Source organism: Gopherus flavomarginatus, chromosome 10, assembly GCF_025201925.1.
Source record: "Gopherus flavomarginatus isolate rGopFla2 chromosome 10, rGopFla2.mat.asm, whole genome shotgun sequence".
Taxonomy (NCBI): Eukaryota; Metazoa; Chordata; order Testudines; family Testudinidae; genus Gopherus; species Gopherus flavomarginatus.
Window position 1 is genome coordinate 36,331,771 of NC_066626.1, and position 27,617 is coordinate 36,359,387.

At 39.8% G+C, this 27,617-nt stretch overlaps 1 protein-coding gene across 3 annotated transcripts in view; it reads right to left on the reverse strand.

The window, feature by feature from the left end:
• The window catches only part of UBE2E3 (ubiquitin conjugating enzyme E2 E3), an 83,481-nt gene extending 56,220 nt beyond the window's left edge, over window positions 1-27,261 (reverse strand). The window contains exons 1-3 of one of the 3 annotated variants that reach the window (XM_050916815.1): window positions 27,185-27,261; window positions 25,228-25,430; window positions 22,525-22,575 (exon numbers count right to left, since the gene is read on the reverse strand). In XM_050916815.1, coding sequence (XP_050772772.1) covers window positions 22,525-22,575; window positions 25,228-25,421 — 245 coding nt within the window. In that variant the 5' untranslated portion in view covers window positions 25,422-25,430; window positions 27,185-27,261. Of the gene's footprint in view, window positions 1-22,524; window positions 22,576-25,227; window positions 25,431-26,026; window positions 26,383-26,533; window positions 26,893-27,184 lie in introns of those variants that run through there. The other 2 variants (XM_050916814.1, XM_050916813.1) reach the window with 2 other exon arrangements.
• Between the last annotated feature and the right edge of the window lie 356 nt (window positions 27,262-27,617).

Here is a 27,617-nt window from a genome sequence, read left to right on the forward strand (position 1 = left end):
ACCCCACTCCAAAAAAACCCTCAGAATTTAAGTTAGTCCATGAGCTACAACTATAAACATATGGCATGACAGCTAAATTAAGCTACAAAGAGCTTACTTCCTAATCTTACTCTAAACTTAATACTGCACTAAAAATGTATTTAAATGAACAGTCAAAATTCATCATGTGCATTCTGTAACAGTAGGGCATTGTCTACACTAGAGAAATTTAACCCCCACCATATCTATTTTTTTCCGTTTCAGTCCCACTAGGGTTGGCAACAGAGGAACTACAGGTACAGATGGACTCCCTACAATGCTAACACCAATGGAGCTGAACTGCTGCAGGTAATGGTGAAAATGTTTCAAAAAAATTCCCTGGCACAGACTAGAACAAGCACTTGAAAAAAAAAATCAAGCAAATCATCAGTTAAGATGTTGACATTCAGACCTTCATTTTTCACGTCCACCTCTCAACTGTCATTATGCCCAAAGCTGTGCAAACTTCCTCCAGAACAAACTCCCTTCCAGTTCCAAACATTCAACAATCAGTAACATACCTCATCTCTAACAACCAGAGAAGGCTAAAACTGCACATTTATAGTGAGGCCAAAATAAAGACTCCAGACTGATAAATGGCTTTACACGATTTAAAGTCTAAGCACAGCACAAAATTATAAAAAGTCTATAATCTACTTTTTACAGTATGATAAAGAAGTATCTTTAACGACAGTGAGACCAACTTCAATGTCAACAACGAAGGAAGTGGAAAAGATCAGGCATGAAAGCAGAATATATGTATTTGGCTGTTGCTCTAGGAGATGTATCAGACAAATTTTACTCTTGAAGTATAATGGACTATTGAGAGTTTCCAATGCATATCAACAAACAAGTAAAAAATAATGCTAGTCCCAAGATTTTTTTCCCCAAAGAACTTCCTTTTAAGAATACCAGCCTGAAATATCACAATTCCTGTAGAATATTTTGGATCCACCAGGGTAGATAAAAATCGATTTAAAAAATATTTAAAACATTTAAATAAAAAATAAATAAGTAGAATCCAGAGACTTTATCAAAAAATGGAGTTAAAGGGTTCTTTTCTATATTAAAAAAAAGAATCAGGAAAAAAAATCTAACTTTTGAGGTCAATCTTTATAAATATAGCACAATAGGTCAGCCCGAGTAACAGGAGACTCTCATTTTCAAAAGACTTATGCAAGTATCAGGGTTGTTGTGTGTCCAGTTTTCAACCAAACATCTGGTCAAAAAGGGACCCTTCCCAGCCCTCCCCATCCTGGTGAAAATGAGCGAGTGAGTGAGGATGGGGGAGAGTGAGCAACAGAGGGAGGAGGAAAGATGGAGTGAGCAGGGCAGGGCCACAGAGAAAGTGAAAGCAAGGGTGTTCGGTTTTGTTCAGTCAGAAAGCTGACAACTCTAGCGAGTAGGAACTTAAGCTCCAGTCACTTTCCATTAGATATATTTCAAAATTTCCCCAGGCTGACCTGAAATGTGATTCACAAAAGTGAATCATCACATTTAATTCCATGAAGGTACTCTTCACAGCTAGATAGCGTCTCTTCTTAGTAAGAGGAGAGTCGAAAATCCAGAAAGAACAAAATCTTTGCTCTGCAAATGCTTGTTTTTCCTGTCAGCTACTAAACTTCTTTCATAATCTCAGTTTTTGCATCTTCCTTGTTTAGTAAAGGGCCTTTCCTATTAATTCTGTGGGCCCTGAGTCATTTTCCATATCTAGATTTAGATTTTTTTCCCAACGATTGCTTAAAATAGCAGATCGGATCTCTCTTCTTCCTTAGGGAGACCAAGAATACATAGATTACATTTATTTATGTCAAAAGCTAGTTTAACTGTTTGCTCTCTCTTACCTGTAGAGCAGTGGTTCTCAAATTGTGGGTCAGGACCCCAAAGTGGGTCATGACTCCGTTTTAATGGTGTTGCCAGTGTTGGCATTAGACTTGCTGGGGCCCAGGGTTGAAGCCTTGGATGGTGGGGCTCAGGTTACGGGCCCCACACCTGGGGCTGAAGTCCTTGGACTTTGGCTTTGCCTTCCCTCCGCCCAGCTGGAGCTGAAGCCCTTGGGCTTCAGCTTTGGCCCCACTGCCCGAGGCTCAGGCAGGCTCAGGCTTCGGTCCACCCTCGTGGGGTCATGTAGTAATTTTGCGGTCAGAAGGGGGTTGTGGTGCAATGAAGTTTGAGAACTGCTGGTGTAGAGCTTACTGTGTTGGTTGATCTGCTTCACTGGCTCGCTTGGGCATGTGTGCCAACTCAATACATTGCCGCTCCATGGATTCTGGATGACTCTGTTCTGCACTTGTAGTTGAAAGCTGTTTGATTTTAATGAATTAAATGTGATATTCATCTTTTGTAGTATCACAAATATCAGTCCATTTTAGTTACTGTCTGCCACTTCCTCTGTGATATAATCATGATTGCAGGTTCCTGATGCTAAAAGGTCACTGTCAACTTGATTTTTTAAAATGATTTTTGTAAAATGCATTAATTTTCAAATAGAGCAGACAGTGTTTTTTTTATTTCTGGGAGGGGGGGAAAGGGTTTTTCTCCTCCCTTGCTGAGCTTTAGCAGGATTGTTTGGCAGGCCTATGAGCAACACTGTAGCTCTTCCACCCTCCTCTGCGTCTCCATTCATACACCTACCAGTTACTTCTCCAGTTTGTGTCACTGCTTCAGGAAGTCCTGAGGTATATCTCGCACTAATCTGTATTCAGGAAAACATTTAAGCATGTAAATAAATATTAAGCATGTGCTTCAGTGCTTTCCTGAAACAGGTCTTGTTTCAGCTGATGGTAGACAGCTTTACTTAGCAATCCATGTGACAGGAAGTGCAAGTGGCCATCCTCAAAATAGTGAAATTGATTATGTATAAAGTGGTGTCAACTATGCAAAGTAAACAAACAAAATGTTTATTTAATCTTTGTGATAATAATATTAGGTGTTATTCGAAACAATAATAAATATCAGGGTGGGTTGGTATAAATCAAGGCTGTTTAAATCACCCAGTGCAAAGTCTTGATTTTAATCAGCATTTCCATTTGTACTGCAGTTATTTTCTTAAGAACGGTGCTGTCTCATTGGATGACATAACCACTAAAACATGCAGATTTACAGCTAAATGGAGCCTTTTCACCAGGTTTGGTACATCTTTTTGCTACCTAGGATGGTATACGATACCTAAATACATTTATTTAAGCAATTATGTAGCTTAATACTTTCAGATTTTTATTAATTGTACATTTTAGTATGTTAGAAAATGAATGATATAGTGCTTATTTACTAGATAATTTTTGCACATGATTTGGGTCAAGCTGCAATAGGATGATAACTGGAATTTAATTGAACACAACAGCATATACATTTATTTTTAGTAACAACCTTAAATGTTTTGGATACATACACTGCTCTTGTCAAAACGTTTCACATTTACAACAAAATGGTATATTAAAGGAACAGATGGATTAACTGTAGTCCCTGAATATTGGAGGAATAAGAACAAACTGAAACTGCTGCATGCATTGGTCATCTCCATTTTTCTGCATGCATGCGAGACAGGGACCCTTTTGGCAGAACTTGAACAGAAAATACAGGTAATAGAATCATTAGAGGAGGGTGGAAGAGCTATAGTGTTGCTCATAGGCCTGCCAAACAATCCTGCTAAAGCGCAGCAAGGGAGGAGAAAAACCCTTTCCCCCCCTCCCAGAAATAAAAAAAACACTGTCTGCTCTATTTGAAAATTAATGCATTTTACAAAAATCATTTTAAAAAATCAAGTTTGTAGTTAAGAAGTCTAGAGAAAGCACAAAGGAAAACAGTTTGGGGACATGAAGGAAAAAAAAAAAAACACATCAGCCTTACTGAGCAAGACAGTACAAGAGGAATGTGGATACAGCTGTCCTGGGAACAGTCAAAGGAATAATTGATATATAATGTGACTGAAGAAGAATGTGAATTTTAAAAATGTTAATTTATTAACATCTATCAAGGGGATCAGAGAGCTGTTTCTTGTTGTGGCCATGTTAATTCAATATTATATTTGGGCTTTTCTTCTTGGCTGTAATTGCTATACAGGCTTGGTCTTAAAAAATACAAGAAACTATAGTATGCAATAAAGCAAAGCACTTTTACCTGCTCAGCATTGTGTTCAACAGAGTTTGTAAAACATATGTGCCGGTATCCTTCTCTCCTCACAAACTGGAATACACCACTGGAAATTACAACACATCCAGCAGTGTAAATCCTCTCTTCAGTATTCATATTCTGGCTGGGATTCCTGGTGTTTTAAATTTATCTAACAGAACACCAATAATAATAATAACAACAACAATAATAAAACCTTTTGACTTTTTATTATTTTGTTATATTTCACATTTAAAAAAGAAGACCCATGCAAAAAAGCTTGGAGCACCATGACAATAGTTAATTTTTATTTTTTTTAGACTATAGTTTACATTTTATATTTAACACAAGTTTTTATACAGTTTTATGTATTTGCTTTACACAATTTTTGCTTTTAGAAGTCTTGCGTTATTAGGGTTACAGCTTAGCCTGACAATTGCTCACAGAGGGGACTGTTTGCATTAAAATTTCCTTTAAATTCCTGTCCGTTTTTGCTCTACTTCCACAACAATCCCTCTAGCAGCATTAATGTATTTGTATATTAGAATTAATTCTGCAAACCAGAAGCATTAAATAATTAGTGGTAACAATTTATAGCAGATAGTAAAAATGAAAACATAAAACCTCTTGTAAAGCTTCTTTCTACCAATCATACCCAGGAAGAATCATACCAAGGAACACCCTTCTTCCAAAACCCCTTTTTAAGGCATTCATCTCAATTACCACAGCACCATGTCCACTGTGTTATTAGAACTTCTGCAGAAAATTGGAGCATCTCTTATCACACTTTCACTTCTTAGCCCTTTCAATTTCAGCTCCTGGGTGCAATTTAGTGCAGCCACTTTGCATTACCTTACTGGCAGAATTTGGCCATACAGCTAGCATATCTGAGTGACAAGGATCGCTTCTCAGTAAGGCCACGTCCAGACTAGGAATTAAAATCGATTTTAGATACGCAACTTCAGCTACGAGAATAACGTAAAATCGAGGTACTCACCAGTCTGGACGGCGCGGCATCGATGTCCGCGGCTCTCCGCGTCGATTCCGGAACTCCGTTCGGATTGATGGAGTTCCGGAATCGATGTAAGCGCGCTCGGGGATCGATACACCGCGTCCAGACTAGACGCGATATATCGATCCCCGAGCAATCGATTTTAACCCGCCGATGCCGCGGGTTAGTCTGGACGAGGGCTTAGATACAGGTTCATAACAGACCCTACTCTGTTCTGCCTGTGTTAGAACATGGTTATGGGACCCCTAAAAAGCACTAGTTCCTGACTGAGTTTTCGGACCCTAAGGATAATTAACAGCCGGTATAATTTAGACCAGCCCCTCTAGCTGCTGTAACTTTACACTAGTGGCCCCAGAATCAGAGTGCAAATGTGAGCTTCCCTGCTCTTTTCTGACCTGCTCTTGATTGCAGTTTGACTAGCCCTGAGGGTCTGGGCTTTCCAATGGCTCAAACAATATTTCCATAGTGCCATAATGACTGATACCATTATAGAGTTTTCTAGCATTCTACACAACTAGCAATCCCTATTGCACAGATTTTACATATTGAAGGTATGAGTGGGTACAACACAAGACATATTATAAACACAGCTTGTCATTATTCATTGCAAATAACATCTGTTGCAAATCTAGCGCTATTTGACCTCGTTTCTCTGAATGGTGAACACTTAGAAAAAAACAAACACAAACAACGGTCTATGGACTATTCACTACCTTATTTATTAGATGTGCTGTATGATTGTGTTTGCTTTATAATTGGACGACCGAAGGTTTCTAAATTAAGAAACTTCTAGAACACATTTTTGGATGAACATTGGTTTGTGCTAAGATTTGTGGAAACTTGTTATTCACAGATATGTCCATAAATACCTCACAGACTCCAAACAGTAACATTCATGGGCCTAGCAAATTACAGAAAACCAGTCTCAGCACTTATATTTGTGAATCAGTTTAAAAAAAAAAAACGTTACCACCTCAAGTTCTAAATCTAGTGCAATGTAGGTAATCACAGAAGTGGGCGAGTGACTATTGTAGCTGGAAGGTTTCCCAGATTAGTTGGCTTTTCAGGAGGATTTTAAATGGGAGCTAGCCAGCTTATTTCATGTATAGAAGTAGGAACACTTTTACTGTCACCCTTCCTTCATCCAGAGGCAGAACTCAATTCTGATGACTCAGATCATGGATTCTTTTATTCGGTACCTGAATCAGAAAATGCTTAGTCTTCCATGTGCAAAATCTGAAAATGCCTGTTGTAGCAGTAAAGTTAAAGAAAAAATTAACTAGAGTAAATACTGATGTAAGGCTATTAATGCAGTTGCCAGTTTGTGTAACAGCTAAGGAAACAAAGCAGAGAGTTACCCTAACCCTGCATTACAATTCTGCCCAGTAAGTGGTAGTCCTTTAAAACTTAGATTTAAAAATTTTATTAAAGCTAATGTTAAAAAAAATTATATAATACATAGGTGGGGAAAAGTGTGTCTGTACATCTGGGTATAGTGCTTAGATTATCCACAAATACAAAGTTAGTTTTTACAAGTCATCTTATACATAGAGTAAACAATCAGCAATAACCTAAATGTAGGTGAATAGATTTAACCATACAGTTTAATATTAGAATCCAAATACTTGGGTACATCACTCATGAAAAGATGTACAGAGATTTGGTTGTGGAAAGCAAAATATATCAATGAATGGAGATTGTCCCTCAGTACTTGAGAATTAGGTTGGTTGTCCATTTAGAAAATACAGCCCATGAGGAAAGTATTTGCTACTTTCCTAACTGCGCTTCTCATCAGCACTGCAACTCCATTCCTCCCTTAATAACACAGAAGATATACAAAAAAGTAACCCAGGATAGACAGGGGCAGAAGAGCCTTGTCCATGCTCGAAGTGATGTCTGATGGTATGGGAGGGATTCAGACTCCTCCACTGATTGAAACACCCATTTAAAACAATTTCTGAAGTATGGATAATCTCCTCTACAATAACTGATTTGTCAGCATAGAGATGTATCCTGTTGTCCTTTTTTATTCTCCAGCCTCAATGTATTTCAATGATGAGTTCTGCACATAGGTGTTCAATGACAGGTATCGCCACCTTCCCAAGAATTCAGCAGCCAAAGAATCTGGCACAACATCCACACTCTGCTTCAGAACTGTGTTCCAGATTGAAAGATTTAATTTGTGTTTGTAGGCTTCTAGCCCACATATTTGTGAAGACAGCCTAGGAAACGCGAGCCAAGTACAAACTGATGCAATGGTGTTTACATGAGTCTGCAGAAAGTCTGAAAAAAATCTCAGATGTGAATTGCTAACACCTTCACTTCAATGTGTTAAACTGGAAACCACAAAGTGGCAGTTTAAATGTCAATTTCACTTGCTTACCATTTAGTTGAAACATCCAGGTAAGATGCCTGTCCCTCCCCCACTTCCCGTCCCCAACTGCTTCCCCATGTACTAAAATCTAAACTGTCCAAGAGCTTCTGCTTCCCCAAACAACTTCTCTATGTAGTTATGATAGTTGGTTAGTACAAAATCTCCTTCAGAATGTGGGTATGGCATAGAGTAAATCAAATCTAATACTAAGGCATATAAAGTGTTCAGATTGCATTAATCATTTACATATTGAAGTAATAAATTTAAAAAACATTTAAATGAAACTTCAACAGATCTTCCCATCAGCCTCCCTGCAGTGCTATTGTAACCTACACACCATCTGGGTGTGGTGTTCTGTCCCATTTAGTGGCACTGACACCACTTAGGCCTGGGCTAGTGGGGTGGTTCAACTAAGATATGCAACTTGACCTACGCGTTTCGCATAGCTGAAGTTGAAGTATCTTATTTCGACTTACCTAGCGGTCCTCACGGCGGTGAGTCAACCACCATGGCTCCCCCGTCAACTCCGCTTACTCTTCCTGCCGAGGTGGAGTACAGGCGTTGATTCGGGGATCGATTTATCGCGTCTACATGAGACGCAATAAGTCGATCCCTGATATCGACACTACCCGCCGATCTGGCGGGTAGTATACACGTACCCTTACAGAAAGAGAGAGATAAAATGAGTCTGCTCTACAGCCTTAGCTAATAGCCAGTTGGCTTTTGGCTGATGTGGTAGAGGCTCATGCACTAAGATCCAGAGCTCCCAGGTTCGATCCAGTCTGCTGACGACCAGGGTCTGTCAGCATTACACTATAACATGCAAGGACATAGCTGCAGAATTCAGGTCCAACTTATTGCAGAGTATCAGGGACCCACAGGCGTCACAGGGGGGCTCCTTAAATCCAGACAGTGAAATTAAATATACAAATGTACTTCTCATGAGGGCCTGTACCCAGACATTTAGCAGCAGACCTTTGCAGTATGCCACTGCCACTTTTATCCACAGGAAAAGACTCACAATAGCATAAAGGAAATGGTTGGTAGGGGGATTTTGAAAATATTAGGTTTCTAAAAGAAAAAAAAAAGTTAATATGGAATCTACATAACATTCCCCGAAGATTAAAGAACTGACAGAAATGCTGATTCCTCTGTGAAGCCCCTGCATGGAGCTTCTTTATTGCAACATAAATGCAGCAGAAGGAGAAGACTAAAATGTTTTAATTGAAACTGCTATAAAAAGAAAGGGCAAGATAGATGTATTTTATATGTTAAAAAAAGTCAGAAAAGTAAATTCTAGTGGTTTAAATGCTTTAATACATTTAAAGAACTCTTAATATTGGGAACAGTCTTATATTTGGTAGACAAAAAGTAAGTACGGCTTCAATCCTGCAAACTCATACACATGGTTTAATCTTTACATCCTCCAGGAGGTTCACACTTTGTGCAGGCATCCACCCATATATATAGGCTTACAGGATGAAGGTCTGGTTTTACATGTTCCCAGACACAGAAGGTGCAACATGAAAAGAGCCACGTCCACGAAGTTTAGGTTCCAGATTTAATCTACTTTACAACAGTTAGAATCTACTGGGGACCAAATGACCTATTAAAGAAACCTCAATTTTTATTCTTTTGCAAACTTAGGAACAATAATTCACTGATAGCCCAACTTAACTAAGAGATATTGTGATACATCATTAATATAAAGAGTCTTTTGCCACACTATATTGCCTTCTAAGAAAAATATGTTTGCAGTATAAGAACTAACACACACCTGAATGCCCTTTTTTTTAATTACTTGACTCTTACCACAGCAGGTTTGTGGTCTTATAGGGATTTTTTCCCAGCATGCTCTGTGGGAGGCTGGCCCTTTATATTTGGCAGAACCAGCCAGCTGCAGGCCTAAAGTGGCCATTTACAACTAGCAACTGCACCTTCCTCTCTAGAGCGGGTAAGACCTTAATTCCATTACATTTTCTTTTTTATTGCTAATGACAAAAATGACTAGAACTGATAATTATGCTAATCTGGAAAAATTACAAACAATGAAGCATAAACAGACATTGAAAACATTTTACAAAGAACAACTTCCTTAAAGAATTTTGTTCTAAAATTTACTTCTTCCAGAGACTACTTGCTTTATTTAAATTTTGATGTATTTTGTGTTAGCAGTAATACTTTATATAACATTTCTGCTTTTGTATTTCTCATATGTGTAAATGAATCAGTGCTATTTTTCTGCTTTGCTCCCTTTCAGCAATCTGCCTCTTAGATGCAAAACTCAATTACCACTCTTGGGGCCAAACCAACAGCTGGTGTTGTTGGATGCAATTCCACTGAGAAACTCTAATGCCAGCAGTGAATTTGGATTCTGGATTTAAATATTAACCAAATCAGACAGACTATTAGCTAGCGCTTTCTGCAGCTGAAATTCACTTGAAAAAAAATCAGTTATGTTTCTATTTTATACCCTCAATACTATAAATGCCACATTAAAGATTTGGAGAGAGGAGAGAAGGGTGACACTGGCTACTACAATAACTACCATATATTTCTAAGTACACAGCTGGAAGAAAACTACTTTTCTGGCAAAGAGAATTGTTTGTAGTCATGTACTATGTTTGTACTTCAATGTTAAGCTTTCCCTGTAACGTTTACTGCCCAAGAGCTATTGTCTGCATAGTCTTAGATAATACAGTATTTTTCCTTTCATGTGAGAAATTGTGTGCCCACTCAGAAACTGTATTTGGCATAAAGCAGGTTGAATTCACCTAAGTTCCGTTTCATGGGACTATAGCATTGCTTACATTTTTCACTGTAGATGGATTCTATTCTACTAACAAAGACCTCATCTTCACTTTTCCTTTAGACAGAAAATAAAGCTGGAAATCAGTCAAGCAAGCCCTCTGTGCACAGAAGTCCAACCACAGAAATCAAAGTGGGTTTTGTGTACTGAGGGTTTGCTGGATTGTGTAATTTGGTATACCTATCTTAGCCTCCTCTTGTGTACTGCAACCTGTATGAAAGTCTGCATGGAGATGAAGTGAAAAACACTAGCTGATCACCCTTTGCTTAAATAGAAGCTATGCTAATAGCTGCTTCCCAATGAGAAATGTCAGCAGACAGAAATGTGTATATATATCTCCTTTCATAGTACTACTAATTATAATATACTTGTTCAGAATCATTTTTTGCAAAGTATTTAAAATCCAAATTCTCTTTAAAATGCAAACAGAAGTAAACATTTTTCCATTGATTATTGTAGATTATAGAAAGGAAAATATCAAACCCGTGCGATAGGTCACCACACAGGAAAGCAGAAAATGAATGGAAAAAACTGTTCTTTACATACAGTGGCAGATTAAATTGTGGCTGTTTTTTTGTTATTGTTTTTTTTTAAATCTATCTTAACATTTTCACCTGGTGGGAAAACTTCTCCAAATTCTGCTGCTTCCCTCCTGTGGGATGATTCTCCACTGGATTCTCCTCACTGAAATTGGAGCTACATTCTCCTTTCTAAGGAATCATTCAGACACCTGAATAAAGCCCCCATCCTGCCATCTGATCAGGATGAGTGGCCCTTGTGTCCATGCAGAGTCTCACTAATGTCTCAGGTCTTGACATCTTCACTGCAGGATGAGCTCAAGATACACCTTGAGTGTTGCCCCTAACTCAGCTCCTGTCCCAAATCTTTAGCTCAAGTTCAGTGGCACTGTAAACTTGAGGTGGCTGGCCCAGCAGGAGGTTTGGGTTTGAAGCTCAAGTGCTGCTGGCACTCAAGCTAGCGATGCAGTGGAGACCTATCTACTCTGTGATGCTAATCCAATCAATTTTCTGTGTGCAAAGACTGTAGGACTGGACCCAAAAGGGGGGGGGCGGGCAAAAAGGAACAGAGGTCAAAATTCCCCAGAAGCAACCTGTTTGGTATCTTAAGCTCTTAATGGGAATGCAAGAATTATTCTGGGGAAGTTCTTTGGCCTGTATTATACAGGAAGTCAGACTAGATGATCACAGTGGTCTCTTATGGCCTTGGAATCTGTGAAAAGAGATTTGCTGTTCCATTGTGTGATGTAAGGACTGGAAACATGTATTTGAATAATTTTTGAGGTGTTTTTAAATTACAGGATTTAGTATTGTTACTGAATGATTATGCTACAGATGTGATAATAAATGTTATTATTATAGGAAGGTTCAGAGAGTTACACTTTGCTCCTTTGATATGCTAATTTAAATCCTAAACACAGTGAAAATATTCTTCACTATCTCTATTGAGAAGATCCTTAAAGAAAGTTTGGTCAGTCTCTACAAGACATAGTACAGTATATAATCAAAAGAGTGGTTCCAGCCCAGGCCTGAACCAGAAAATAAACTAGGGGCTTGTCTACATGGGGATACTCAAGCAAATGAATCCAAATTAACTAAAAGTGTGAATTTAAAGTAGTTTAGTTAATCTACATGAAACACCTGTGTGAGGCTTTCATTCACAACTGAAGTGGCCTTAAAATAAAGGGAATTAAGGCCACTTTTTATTCTGAATGGGACTGTCTACACAGGGGTTCAATGAAGTTTAACTAAGGCACTTCAAATTCACACCTTCAGTTAATTCAGATTAATTTTCTTAAATGTTCCCATGTACAGAAAGCTTGAAGTGACAGGAAGTGGCAACTCCAACTCTCTGAACTGAGATTCACAGGCAAAACAATGTGATGAAGATGTATTCAGTGTGCTCCAACCTGACCATATATACTGTTTATTAAACAGTAAGTGTGAAAGACTGCTGATGTTGGTTAATACACAACTTGAATGTAAAATATACAAGATTAATCAGTATTATCAAAGTGTCTGAAGGACCTTTATGTAAACTATTAAATGAGTATTTGAAAAAATGATTTTTTAATGCTGAGAACACATTTCTTTAAATTTTAAAAATCTTATCAAACAAAATAAGATTAAAAATATATCTGTTAAAACTATCTAATCTGGGACTCGCCCCCTGCTGTTTTACTGCGTTATATCCGAATTCGTGTTATATCAGGTCACGTTATATCGGGGTAGAGGTGTACCTATGAAGATTGGCACCAGCTTTATGAAGCCTTTGGCTAAATTATAGCTATATTTCCGAGCATATATGAAAGGGAAAGTGTGGATGCTGCTTACATAATAAGGGCGCGATCCAACAAACACTTATGTATCTATTTAGCTTAACAAAGAGAGAGAGTGACTTGATTACAGTTAATAAGTACCTATGTGAAGAACAGATACTTAATGAGGGGTAATCAAGCAGAAAACAATATAAAATGATCCAATGGCTGAAACTTGAAGCTAGACAAATTCAGACTGGAAATAAGGTGTAAATTTTTAACTAAAAGTAATTAACCATTGGAACAATTTACCAATGGGCACGGTGGATTCTCCATCACTGACAACTTTTAAATCAAGGATGGATGTTCTTCTAAAAGATCTGCTGTACGAATTATTTTGGGGAATTTCTATGGTCTGTGTTATACAGGTCAGATTAGATCATAATGCTCCCTTCCAGTCTTGGAATCTATAAACTATAAAGCTTTACTTCCATAACTAGACCTGCTGGCTTTTATATTTCTTCAGTTTATCGTAATTCACTATTTCTCTGGGACTACTCATATGAGTGAAGTTAATCATGTACAAAACTCTTTGCAGGATCTTGTTCTATACCTTGCAAGGTGCTAAACTAAACATGAAAGTACACGACAAAGAATAACCGCTCAGAAAAAGATGTTGGAAAATAGTTGGAGTTACCAAACCTCTGCACAGAAGAAAGTTTAAGTGGAAAAAGACTAGGAAGTTTTTATATTTAATACATACATTCAAGAGGATAATGAATAATTCCTTAACAAAAAACTGTATTGCTGAGAACATGATGTATGTGGTTCTTACTGCTATATTTTGGAGCCATCTTCCACTCTCCAGTTAATCAAAAATCTACAGATTACATATATACTGGTACTCCTTCCTCAGATCCTGAGTGCGTTTTATACCTTACTGCTTAAGTACTCCCACTGACTATTCACAAAGTAAGGTAACAGAATCAGGCAGTTGGTACAAATGGGCAAACATATTTGATCTGTGATTGCTGCACTAAATTATCTCACTCTTCACTGGTTTAGTCTAATCCTACAAAATTGAGTCCTTGTTATAAGAAAAAAAAACTAAACACCAGAAATTCCTTGAGAGAAGTAGTTATTAGAGCTGAATTAAGGTTATCATTAGATAAATATATCTTTAAATGGTTGCAACCCATTGATTTACCTTCTGAAGAGATTAATGATGAAGAAAGTATCTCAGATAGAACTGATAGTCTATCATTAGAGCTGTACCAAGGCTACAAGTATTTAAACATTTGTTTGAATAAGAACTGTGTGTGTTTTGTGGAATGTGACCCTTTTCCTTAAACAGTCACATTTACACGAGCAAAATGTTATTGGTAAGAATGTATCCAGAAATATACTGTTCAAAATAACATGCAAATATAATATATATTCACAGACCACACTGAAAGCTTTGCCACATATCTTTGTTTTTCTGGTGCTCAACTGGTATAGTAATTATACAAAGGGTGTCTTTTTTTTTTTTTTTTTTTTTTTACAGTGGTAAGGAAGTCTTCCTTTTGGATGAAAGGCATTGTATAACTGATATTGCATTCATTTTTGGCTGCTATTTCTTTGCTTTCGTTCCCCCACCACAGAGGATCCCTAACCCCAACAAAGGCATTTTGGTGGATCTTCCCATTACACATTCTTACATGTCCTAATCAACTCCTCTCTCTACTGGGAGCTGTTTAATGTTACAGTTCAGATTTTCAGTACCAAGTGGTATCAAACAACGTAACACAAATCTGAAAGCTTTTGCCAATCAGAGGAAATAAACAATATAAATGCAAAATTGAAGGACAGTTACTGTATCTAGAAAGCAGCACGTCTGAGAAGGATGATGAAGGATAATGAGTAATAACTAAATTAGCTTGTAGTGTGAAATTCCCATCAAAAGCCAGTGCTATTCTATGATATGACTCCCTTCTATATTCATACACTTGTGTACCTAGGGAAGTACTGGTGCTGCTTTATAGAGTCTTGATGTGCTTGTACCTAGAATATGCGCTCTGCTCTCACCATGATATGTAAGTAAACTAAAGAAAAGACAAAAGTAGAAAAACAAAAATGATACTGGAGGATAAAACATAGGAGGAGAGATGGAGGGAATTAGATTTACTGAGAAACAAGATGACTAGGGGGATCAGATCACAGTCGATAAACAGCTTCAAGATAACAAACATGAAGGAAAGGATTTATTCATAGCCTGTGAAGATGGTAGGACAAGCAGGTGAAGTTTTAAGATAAATATCAGGAACATTTTTAGCTTTAAGAACCCTACTTGTTTTAGTCAAGGCACCATCACTACTGGTATTTAAGGCTGGTACAGAAGATATTAGTGAAAATTATATAGGGCCAGATCCAGACCTGAGGTTGAGCAGAAAGGTGGCTTGTAGCCACCTCTGCCCATACACCCCAGTCCTAGGAGACTACCAACAGCTCTAAGGGGCCACTACAGCTGTCAACCATCAGCAGTGGCAATGTCCCACTAAGCCAAAAGTCAGAAGGAGGGTTGGTGGTGGTAGCATTGTGCTAACAGGTCAGGAAAAGATTTTACTGAAAAATGCACTGAGGGGATCAAACCCAAACAGTGATTGCCCTACTGTGGGCAGATCTTACTTTTCACAGATACCTTCTGTACTTTGACAACACTTGTATAACCTGTAATACCAGTAAGGTCCCATTGAACTGAGTGGCATAGAGCCACAATGGCACACAAGAAGCATTCCTCTGTAAAGCTCCATGAGAATTCCCAGTAGATCTCACTCTCTCCCAGAGCTGAGCCCTCTGATAAGGGCAGAACACAATTATCCTGGGGCCAGCATTCCGCTCCCTTCTGATCACACAATTCAGGGTGGGATGCACTCATTGGCTTACCAAATGGACTCCTTAGTAGTAAACTGGCAAGTTTTAAAGCCCTAACAGAGGGACAAAGGGTGCCTGAGAACTAAGCAGTGGTGCTGAAATATTGAAAGTACCTACTAGCCAAAAGCTGAAATACTTGGAAAAATCAGAGTCCTGCTGCACTGTACTGCAATGCATGCTACAGTACTACCATTACACAAGGTAATATAACAAAACCCAAGTCTCTTGTTACTAATTGTATAGTATGGGCCAAAGGCAGTCTTTGGCATGCAACTCCCTTGTTTAGACATATGACAAACTGTAAACCGAGTAGGCTGCTGTTATTTTAATGTAGACACACCAATGTTCACAGGTACAAATTACATATCACTTAAATCAACTAGATGAAGGCAGAGACCATATGTAAATTTCCTTCGCAAAAATCCTTCACGTTTTAAAATATGAAGTTTATACACTAATTTAAAGCTAATTATACAAGCAACATAACTGAAAATCTGCATGGAAGAGTTTATTTCAAGGGACGTATGAGTAATAAAGTAATCATAAAACGAAGGTAACTAAGGAAAAGCTTTATTTAAAAACAAAGCTTGGGAAAACCTCAAAGCAATTCTGTACACTGATAGTTTAAAATGAACGGCTCACAAATGATGAATTTTGTTGCGAGTTTAAGCAGGGCTAAGGACAGCTTTTGTTGCAGTCTATCACCGTTCTTGTATCAAGAAACTATTATTGGAAAAATCTGTTTGTATCTATGATGAGTAGGAATTTTCCCTGGTATGTCCAACAACTTTTACATATTCAAACCTTTTATTTAAATTTCTAGACCTACTGTTGCAAAGAAAATTCTCCAAATCTGAAGTGTGTTAACCATTGCTATGCTGTCTTCCCAAGATTGCAGAAAGACAGCTCCAGTGTTGCTGATGCTACTTAGAGCTTTCCTAAGCTGCTGAGTGAAAACTGTTGGCACTCAGAAAAATGTGGACATCAGTGAAACAGAGAAATTTTATTCTGCTACTGTTTGGGAGTCTATAACATGGACACCATAGCTATTCATTTAGGTGGAAAATCGAGGTTGCACAAGATAGCAGACCCACTATCATCTTCCTCAGCCAACACATTTAGGGAAAGGTACAGGAGCAGAGCTCCCATCACCTCACGGCAAAAGCAGCAGCAGTGTGAGAACAGATACAGAAGGAAAATGTTCCTACTCCTTTTCAGCAGCCTGAGAGATGAGGTTTCAGATTTAATCTGTTGTCTCAAAGTCAGAGGCTGATACAAAAGATGGAGCCTTCAGCAGATTACAAGGATAGCATCCCGGTGAGACTTTTCCAACAACTAGGAAGGGAGGAGTTTGACTGTCTGATTTGGGCATTGTCCTTGGACACTTCCATTTGCAGTCTTTGCCCACTACATTTAGGCTTCTATCTATCAGGTGTCTTGATAAAATTTGTAAGCACTGGGTGTGAGGACTATGCTAGAAAAGCAGTGCAGAGTTCTGAGACTACGGCTTGGTCTACTTGTTTAAGTTGCACCTGTTTAAATTCAAGATGTTTTTAAACCCAATCAGTTACACTAGGCCAGGCAAGCCCTTCGGTGGACAGTCTTGTTTTCTGTTTCCAGTCAACTGAAGCTAAAAACAACCCCCTCTTCCCCCACGGTTAAACTGAAATAAATGTGTCAACAAAGGCCTTGTGTAATGCCAACAGACAGGCCCGGCGCTAGAAGTTTGAGCGCCCTAGGCGCACGGTCATTTCGCCACCCCGCGCGCTGGTCCCCCGGCTCCACGGTCCTGCCTGCGGCCGGTCAGCTGCTCCCGCGGCTCCGGTGGAGCTGCCGCAGTCGTGCCTGCGGGAGGTCCACCGCAGCCGTGCAAGCAGCCGACCGTCCGCAGGCACTGCTGCAGCAGCTCCACCGCCGCTGCCTGCCGCCCCCTCCAGCAAAATGCCACCCTCTAATAATGCTGGCGCCCTAGGCGATTGCCTAAGCCGCCTAAATGCAAGCGCCGGCCCTGCCAACAGACCCCAGTCGCTAGCAGGCGGGATCGAACCTGGGACCTCTGAAGCTTAGTGCATGAGATTTTACCGCTAGCTAATGCTGTAGCAGACTCAATCTCTAGCTGGTCTAGGTGCCACTAAAGGAGGGGAGAGCGTCACACCAAGCAGGCATGAGTTATACTTGCACCAGTGTAACTAAAGCTGTTCAAATTCATTTGTTAGGTTAAACTGGTGCAACTTTCTTCCATAGACAAGCCCTGATTAATTTTGGAATGGAAAGCAGGAGAAGGAAAAAAACAGGAAAATGTGCACTCCAGCTATTCCGGATCAGCAGAGCAGCTCATCAGCAATTGTGGAAAGCTGCTGAAATTTACAGCATCCTAGGAACTGCTCTAAGTTGTGCCAATGAACAACAAGAATCCAGAAAGTACAACAGTGACACAAAGCCAGCCTTCCCCCATTCCCTTTCAGCTGCAGCTTCTGAGCTCCACATTTCAGAACTGCAGGCTCAGGTGCACCCTTAACTAAGGAGTGGGGACTTCCATTCTAGAATAGCTTTGTGCTATGCACTAAAAAGTTATTCCAGACATGCAACAAACCTATAAGAAAATCTCAGCAACATGGATTTACAATGCATTATGAGAAAAAGAGCCTTGTTAATACTATTCTGAAAATGTATAAAGGTGAAATTTGGCACATTTCCATACCTTGAAGCATGTTTGAGCATTTGGCCATGGTTTGAAACAGAGCTGCCTAGATGCAATGGGGTAAGAAGGGCCTTTTTTAACCTTGCTTTATAGTGTGAAATACACAAAAGACATTAAATACAACACTCTGCATCAAACAGTAAGGTACTGAGTTAAGCCAACAAAAGCAAGAAAAATTTGGCATTAAGGTTCTCTGTCTTCAATCTCTCTCTGTGTCCTAGTACTACAGGACTTGGAATCTTGGAATCACTCATCTAAGACTCCTGTCTTTAGACACACGAGCGGTCTTAAGGATAAAGTGGCACTTAATTTCCTTGCATTTGTTGCTTAAATCTGAATCTTTATTTTAACATAGATTTCTGGAGCCCTATCCTGCCATCATTGCACTTGGGGAAATCCTACTGAAGTCAGAAGTTCAGAGTGTGACATGATTGAGCAGGGTACAGCCTTTACCAAGTACCTTAAATAGAAACCAAAGGGCAACCCTGAGCACTCAAGCAATGTGGATCTCACGTACAACTTTAGCATGTTTTCAAAACAGATGCTGCAGATGTGGCTGTGGGAAGGTTTAACCAGCCAGGCGAAAGCCACACTTTTCTTGTTCCTGAATTTAGGTCTGCGCACCAGTCAGACACGAGTCTAGCTACAGAGGGCTAGTTTTCTTAAGCTTTTTTTTTAATTTGTAATTTTAGTGCATTTCATACTTTGTACTTAAGTAACTTTTTTTTACTCAATGCTACAAATGGAACAAAAGTGTATTCTGGGTTGTGTTAAATCAGACAGACGTATGCACGTCAGTGGCTTATGTGCTAATACAGGCCTGCTCAACATGCAGCCCGGGGGCTGCATACAGCCTGCATGGGCTCACTGTGCGGCCCGCGGGGGGTGAGTAGGTGGGCTCACTGTGCGGCCCGCGGGGGGTGAGTAGGCAAGTGGCAGGTGAGGGAGGGGGGCTGAAGGGACGGGCAGTGGTGGAGGGTGAGGAGGCGAGCCAGGAGGGTGGGGGGCTGAGGAGGTGAGCGGGAGGGTGAGGGAGGCAGGTGAGCCGGCAGCAAGGGAGAGGGGCTGAGGAGGCGGGCGGGCAGTGGTGCGGGGTGAGTAGGCGAGCGGGGAGAGTGAGGGGGGCTGAGGAGACAAGCAAGGAGTCAGTGGCTGACCTGTTCTACTGATCTGGTCTGGCTCCCATCCCCTCTCCAAGTGTTGCAGCTGTCTGGAGGTGCTGCCTTCCACGCCTTCCTCATTCACACCTCATTCATTCAACAGGATGATTACAAAGTTGGGGGAAGATCTTATTCTACTTCCAACAAAGACATTGTTCTTTTACCTTAATTATACTACCTTAGGGGCCCGCTATAACATATTACCAAGGTTCAATACCGCTGTTTTGGTGGGGGCAGCGCTGGGGAAGGAGGATTTGTTTCCGCGGAGTGGGCGGTGCGGGGGGGGGAGGGTGTTGTGTTTTGGGGAGGCTTGGCGGCGCTGGGGGGCAAGGGTGTCAGGACTGGGGGGCGGTTCGGCCCTCAGCTGTTTTCTTTGAAGTAATATGGCCCTCGCCGCTTTACGAGTTGTGCAGGCCTGTGCTAATACCTAAAGCCATCTTCCTGTCTGTAACCCTGTACTGCTAACAGAGCTGTAACAAATGGAAAAATTTAGGCCAGGTAAATGCAGACCAGACTTACTTACTGAGACCCTTAAGTGTCTGCTGAACATTGAATATTCATCAGCTAATACAATTACACTTAACACGAGTTACATGTTTTAAATGGCATAGAAAGCAGTTTGTACAGTACCATGCTCAGTTACTGAGCACCAACTAAACATTATTCCATGATTATCCCCAATAGTTTTTACCAAAATTGTTAACACATTACACAAAATACATTACACAATGGATAAATATCATTCAACCCTTGTACTGTATCCTGCTAAACACTAATACTTTTTCTTTCACATAGTACTATCACCTTATTAGAACTAAGGAATTTTAGAAATCTACTTTATTTTTACCATTTCTGCTTGTACAGTGAGTCATTTTTGTTACCATTCAATTTTGTATTACTTGCTGCCATGATCCTGCAATATTATGGTTGCAAATAAGACAGGCACATTTATAGTCAAATTGAAAAAAACACTCTTCATTAACATTAAGAAACATCTTCTGGATATTTTTAATGAATAGCAAAGCTCTCTAACTTCTTAAACACACATACAACCTATATTACAGGCCTAAAACTAACTGATGTTGTTTTTCCCTATCTCCAAGAAATTACATTTCCCTCAAATATGCAAGGAGTGATAGAGCATTTTAGTGCTTATTGCACGCAGAGCAATTAAGGTATATCATGCACCTGCTGTGTCAGTTTGTGCTGCCAAATCTGTGCTATAAGAAGATATATGATATCTTCCACTTCACTGTTCTACATGCAACAAAATGCTGCAATCATTTCCTAATAGAAAAGCTTTTTGTAAAAAAAGAAGAAAAAACTGTTTTAAGTTCCAATCCATGGTACTCCTGGAGTCAATGGAATGCTCTTCCCAAATTGTGCATCTCAAAAATCTAACTTGTCTCTAGAGGGATGCCAAGGTCTTTTTCAAATGTATTGCTGATCTTACACAAGGTGGAAGGGACTTGCCAAACAGTTGCACTGAGCGAAATGGTGCACTTTCTCTTTAAATATAATACGTATGAGACACATATGAATAGAATAATAGATTTTCTTCACTGGCCAAAAATATTTTTTCTGCATACTCTCAGAGAAATTCAAATAATTTTAAACGTTTTTGTTTATTTTTTTCCCTAGTTCTTAACAACGGTTTCCATATCTACCCTGAAGACTTTATCTATGTAGATATACTTAAACTGATACCAGAGGAGCAAATTTTCCCAGAGTCTAAATATGCTCATATCAGATGTTACAGCAGAGTGTAATTATCACCTTCTGAAAGTCAGTTGTCACATAATGTGCCCAAAATGGGTAAAGAGCAACACATGCTTTGAAATTAAAAGGTGAAGTACCTCTGGCTTATTTCCTTGTAATACTCTTTCTCCCATACCATGCCACCTTTTGGTCTCTGATAGCACTAACATGAAGGGGATGTAGAACTGGAGAGCCATACTGCTTTGATCAGGGAAGACAGTGACCATACACACATATACATAAGACTATTACAGGGCATTCACGGCACGGACCTCTCCGGATAAGACACCCTGACCGTAAGAGTCAAATAAAAGCACAAAGCTGCGATAAATCCCAGTCATCCAGATAAAAATATGAAAAAAATACATCTTTCTTGAATTGTAAAAACTCCTTTTACCAAAGTCTTCCAACTACTCAATATATCAAAAAAGCAAAATAAAACTCCAGAAGGTTTTCAGTATTCTCACATATGAGCAATGCTGGCATTGTACAGTATCTGTTAAACTAAGTACACTTTATGCACAGGCAGCCTGCTGAAATATGTATAATAGAAAGGTAACATTAAATTAGGTATCTTATTTAAACTTAAGAAGATTTATTACAGATTTCAACATTGGATGCTTACAGTCAACATGAAATCTTTTCTTAAAATAAATATGGCATCACAGCTGATAATTTTTCAGCAAGTTTTAAAGATAAAAAGTTAGTTTAGTCAATTGTTACCATTTAAGTTTCTTATGGACTGTGCACCACACTAGTCTTAATTTTCTTTAAGACTGCATAAATCACTAATCTCTCATACACTCTAATTTCATTTTCTAAAACTACCAACAGTCTCCCAGTCCACTGGGGAATTTCCTTAAAACACCATGTATCAAGACAATACAGTCTCTGGCCAACAGACAGAAACTTCAAATGTAATACTTCAGCTTTACTCTAAACCACTGTAATAAGATAAAACTGTAAAAAATAAATCTCATACAGTTATTTATCTAAATTTTAGAGCATCGTAACATCACTTTCGTATATCTCAGCACGCAAAAGGTAAGTTAAAATTGCGTACAAGCAGTAACTTCAAAGCTTCAGTACATTTGGAAGTTTATATAACACTGACTTTAAAATACACAATGAACCTCTACAGAAAAATCTACTGAACAAACTCTACCATTCATATCAATCTCAATGAGACAACTACTACATGTACTTGAAAAACCAGACTTTGTGATACCTTATCAAATGTTCCCAGACAATTGTTCAATTTACCTTACACAATGTTTGTATTATAGTTGTCCACTTACAAACATTAAAGAACTGCTTGTCTGTTCTGCTGAGCAATCGTCTCTATCCATTTGAATTTCCTATCACTGTCCACAATTTAAAAAGTTGTTACATACCTGCAGTTAGGAGGAGGATCAAGGGTTATTTCAGCTAGCTCCTTCTGAATTCTGTGGGTGAAATGAGAACAGACACAAAGCATTTGAGAGAGTTTATAGAATAAATCAGGAATTACACTGCCCTCTACCACCATGCAGTTAAATGCAAGACTGGCTGTGCCTTCAGTAATGCTAACATGGCTGCTTCCTCTTTGTTCTCAGAGGCATAACCCAAATCCCATAACAGAGAAACTTCGCAGCTTTTTTCTTACTTGATACAGTAAAGAAACAGAACATTTACACCTGAGATAGGTAGAAATATCCCACAAGTACTCATAAAAGTAACTATTACCCATATCTAAATGCTTTTTACCAGAGAGATTTTCTTTTCAAGCTTATATGCAAATGAGGGGGGGAGCTATACAAGCATATTTGACAATGACTTTAAACCAGTGTAACAGAGCTGTAACTGAGATTGAATTAACAAGCTATATTGTGAACAAATACATGTTTTTTACATGCTACTTCATACAGTATTTAAAGAGTGAATCTATAAATTTCCCAAGCTGTTTTTATTACTGGAATAATTCTTGGAGAACCAACTTTGCTTCTGTACACACCTTTTGGTACATCTCCTACCCCCCCCCCAAGACAATACAGTATTTTGGCTATTTTTATATAATATTAGTAAAGTAAATCATTATCTTAATCAGAAATAATCCATGATAGTTTCATTGTCTCCTTTGAGAGTAGTTATAGAAGTGTTGTTAATATCCAGAATATTTTCTAAACTTTTTGCCAATTAAACAAGTTATCCAGAAAAATACGCCTGGTTTAAAAGGTGTGTATTAAATTACTTCTAAGACTAAAGAAATTTTGTTTCTTGCTGCTAATTGTCTGTACACCAAGAGATACTTACTTTTTAGAACAGAAGGCCCATAAAATAAGACTGAACAGCTGTCAGTATGCTAAAATTTCCAATTCAAAGGAGATCAGCAGAACCTGATCCTGAAAGACCTTTCAGGAATAGTCCCATTAAGTTCAATTAGATGACTTAGAACTACTCAAGATATGTGGACTCAGACCCCATCATGATTAAGGAAAGTAAAGTTGCACGGAAAAAATCAGTGATGAGATTTTCTGTACAATACATCTCAAGCTTTCCAAAAGGGCTAGCAAAAGCATTATCTTAAACATATTATACTACAAGTTATAAAAACAATCAAATACTTTAGCTTCTTTACTGAGGGTATGTCCACATGACAAATGGTACATCTGTAGTGTCTCAAGCAACATTCCGGTAGTAGTGTACACACATACTACCGTGACAAAAGGGGAGTTTCTGTCACTTATAATAAATCCACCCCCTCAAGAGGAGAGAGCTAGGTCAATGGATTTCTCCCACTTACCTACCTGCATCTACAGTGGGGGTAAGGTCGACCTAATTATGTCATATGGTAAGAAATTTTTCACAGCCTGGCCCCTGAGCAATGTAGCTAGGTTGACCTCCGTTTCAAGTGTAGACCAGGCCTGATTTAAAGTATCTACCTTAGCTATTACTATTTTAGACCTTTATTTCTTTTACAAGTACAAAAATCAGTGGAAAATACAGGTAGTATTCTACTTATGGCTAACACTTTAACATTTCAAGGAGTATTTACTGAAGTGGAATATAAAACAGCCTGAGGCCTTTATGAAAGGTTGAGCTATAGTGTCCATTCTGAATAAGCAAAACACCAAGTTGTTCAATAGAGAACTGACTCTAAAATTAAAAAATCATTTTTCCACTGTTACACTTCAGATCTATTTGCTATTGGCCATAATGTAATATGTATTCCTAAGGAAAAGTAAATTTAAGGGAAAGGATTAATAAATTGTCTTATCTCAAAAGACCACAACAGATCAAGGGATTTAAAGTCTGCCTGTTTCACATGGCTGAAGTTAAAGAAAATGATCAGTGTGCACTTACTGAAAGCCAGTCTGACAAAAATTTTATATATAAATACAGATATTTATCAAATAGACTACAAGAGGTTTGTGAAGTTTTTGACACTTAAAGGTAGAGCCTATATAATTAATCTCTAGAGTCTGATTCTGCAGGCCTTATTAAGGCAAATGTCCTACTGAAGTTGGTAGTTTTTCCAAAGGAAGAACTACAGAATAACACATATTAGGTTACTGTGTATAAATGATATATTGTATGTTGGCATGAAAAGGAAGTTACAGGTACAATCCCAAACCATCTATTTTTGTGCCAGTGAAGTTTTTGTAAATATTTTTATATTCAATAGCACTGATTGTGTGCACTGTTGACAATCTATTGAAATACATCAGAAGGATGGTACTCTACACAAATAAAGGAAGAAAGGCTAAGCCTTTGAACTCAGGTGAAAACGTTTATAGTTCTCATACTACTTGCAAGGATAAAATTCAAGTTAGCGAATAAAAGCTTTTAGAAGCCAGTATTTTAATTTTTAAAGTTATGAAGTTATAAAGTCTCTTCCAAAGACATGTGACAAGTTTATTTAATGGTTAGCTTACTAACCTTCGCATTATTGAAGCTAGTGATTGACAGCCACCTAACTCAAAAAAGTTTGTAATTCAGTAAATGACTCCCTAATACAGCTTTGCAAGAATCCGTCTGTCTTAAAAATGCCGTGCAAATATTTTAGCTCAAAAAATACAGTGATAGAATGTTTTACAATCACTTCTTATAGTCATTACCTTTTAGCACTAGTGGATAGCTTAGCAGTAGTTTTGCTGGATAGTTTGGTATTTTTCTTCTGTTGGGTTGCAGAAGGTTTTCTTTCTTCTTGCTCTTCAGGTTCTGGTGCTGGCGGGTCCCTCTGATCTGCATCTGAACTACCACTGCTGGTACTTGGACTTTCATCATCTGACCTTTGCCTGTCACTGGACATTGTGGTGAACTTTTGGGGGGGGAAGAAAAGAGAGGAGAGGGGAAAAAAGCACAGTTCACTTTAGGTTGCCGTTTGACAGTTACAAAGTAATATTTATACGTTTTTTATAGAGAGAGATCTCCAGTTTTTTAAAGCCCACTCACATTTTTTTCATACTTTAGACAACATATCAATTGTCTACTTTGTTGGAAGCCATGAGACAGGGATTTTAGCAGGGTCCTTCAGGCAATGAGCATTAATAACTTATGACACATTGTAAGTAACAGACCTGCTGAAAATGTTTTTTTTTAAAAGTCACTAATACCATGTAAATATTTACACTGGAGCACAGTATTTTATTGGGTCCAAGCAGCCAGATAACCCTCTCTCTCGAGACCATATATTGCCAATAACATTCCGGCTGATTTAAGATTGAAATTTACACTCACTCTGTCTCTTTGTATTTAAAGGGCCGTGAGGAGGAGGAGTGATTTTTTTTTTAAACACTATATATTTAAAACAACTCAGAAAGCAGAAGCCTAGGCTATTTACAGGGCCAGCAGCAAAAATTGCATTTGGTCACCACAAAGCTCCTGGAGGGGGAAGAAGCTTAATTAAAACTGCACCTTCTGCAAAGCTTTCAGCGCCACCGATCCTTGACCAGTTTCTACAAAACAGACCGACATTTTTAGGGGAAAAAATTATATAGATACACGCGGGAGGCACCCAAATTGGGGGAAGGGGGGTGCTGAAAAAGAAAATGAAGCTCCTAGTAGGAAATTGCAGCAGGGTTGAAATGCAGCTTTGCACACACACTCGCCCTCTTCTTCCCTTCCCCCCCACCTCGGCTTTGTGGGGAGAGATCGAGCTCCCAGCGAGGTGGGTACAGAGGGGTTGTTATGGTAGGAGGCTCTCCAGGATCAGCATGGTGTGTGTGCACCAAGTGAGGCGTGAACTCAGTCCCGGCTCCTCTCTCTCCCGGCCACCGACAGGCAGCAAGCGCTGAAAACAAGAACAAAGCTCCCTCTACCAACCTCGCCCCCCCCCCACCCCCGCACCGCCTCCTCCTCCTCCTCCCCCCACCAAGCTCGCCCAGGCTCCTGCTGCAGCCACCTAACCCGCTTCTCCTTTACCTTCGCAGGCGTCCTGTCCCGGTGTTAGGTCGGAGGGGAGGGATGGAGGGGGGGAGGGAAGGGGATACAGTATCGGTGGAGGGGCTGGAGGAAGCCGGGGGGGATATAAAGGAGCAGAGGCGGCTCTGTGGCCGGGCAGTGTGGAACATTGAGAGTCGGAGCAGGGGGGAGAGAGACGGGGGGAGGGTGCAGTGCGGCTCGGTGGCCGGAGGGTGGCGCTGGCGTGTCCCCTTTTTGCAAAGCGGGCTCCCGCGGCGGGGCAGGGGGTAAGAGGGGCGAGAGAGAAAACGCGATCTTCCCCTCGGAGGAAGGAGGCCGGATGGAACGGGGAAGAGCCGAGCGTTCTATCACCTCCGCCCCCTTGTGTCGCTACGTTCGGATTCAGAATGTTGCAGTCAGCAAAGTTCCAAACGACATGGGGGCGGGGGAGGGGGTGCTCGCTCCCTGGCTTGTAAGCGCGCCCCCCTCTGGGCTGGGGCACGCGCACGCTCTCTCGCTCCTCTACCTTTGCAGGGTGCGTGCATTCTCCCGGCCTGGCCAAGGACAAAGAGTTGGTCCCTCTGCAGCCCCCAAGTTGGCATTGGCAGCTTGAACCTTGGTTGTGTGTCTTACTAGTGGCTGGTCCTGTCCCCCCTCCCCCGATACAAATACCTTTCTCGCAAGCTTGCAATTCCCGAGCAGCCACTACGGGAGGGAGATCCTCAGATCCTGAAATTACTTCAATGCCATGCACAAGTGTGCAAAATCCTGCTGGGGCCTCGCCAGAGGAAGGAAACTGCTCTGCTTTTGCTGGCTCCCCCTCTGTTACTCACTGCTGTTTATAGAGATGGTCACTGAATCTGCGGTGTAAAGAGGCAGGTCACTCAGGAGTAAATGTATGTATCTGGGCACTGGAGTTGGTTGGGTTTGAATAATATAGTGCCTTAACATATGGCATGTAGAGTCTGATTGAAAACTAAATCCGGCCAGGTTTTGTCCCCAGGACCAAATCCCACTGCCTCAAATGTTCAGTCTTGCTGCACCAACAAAAGCTGGGCCCCAATGTGCCCCAGCACAGAAGTGCCTCAGAAATCCAGGTCCTTCT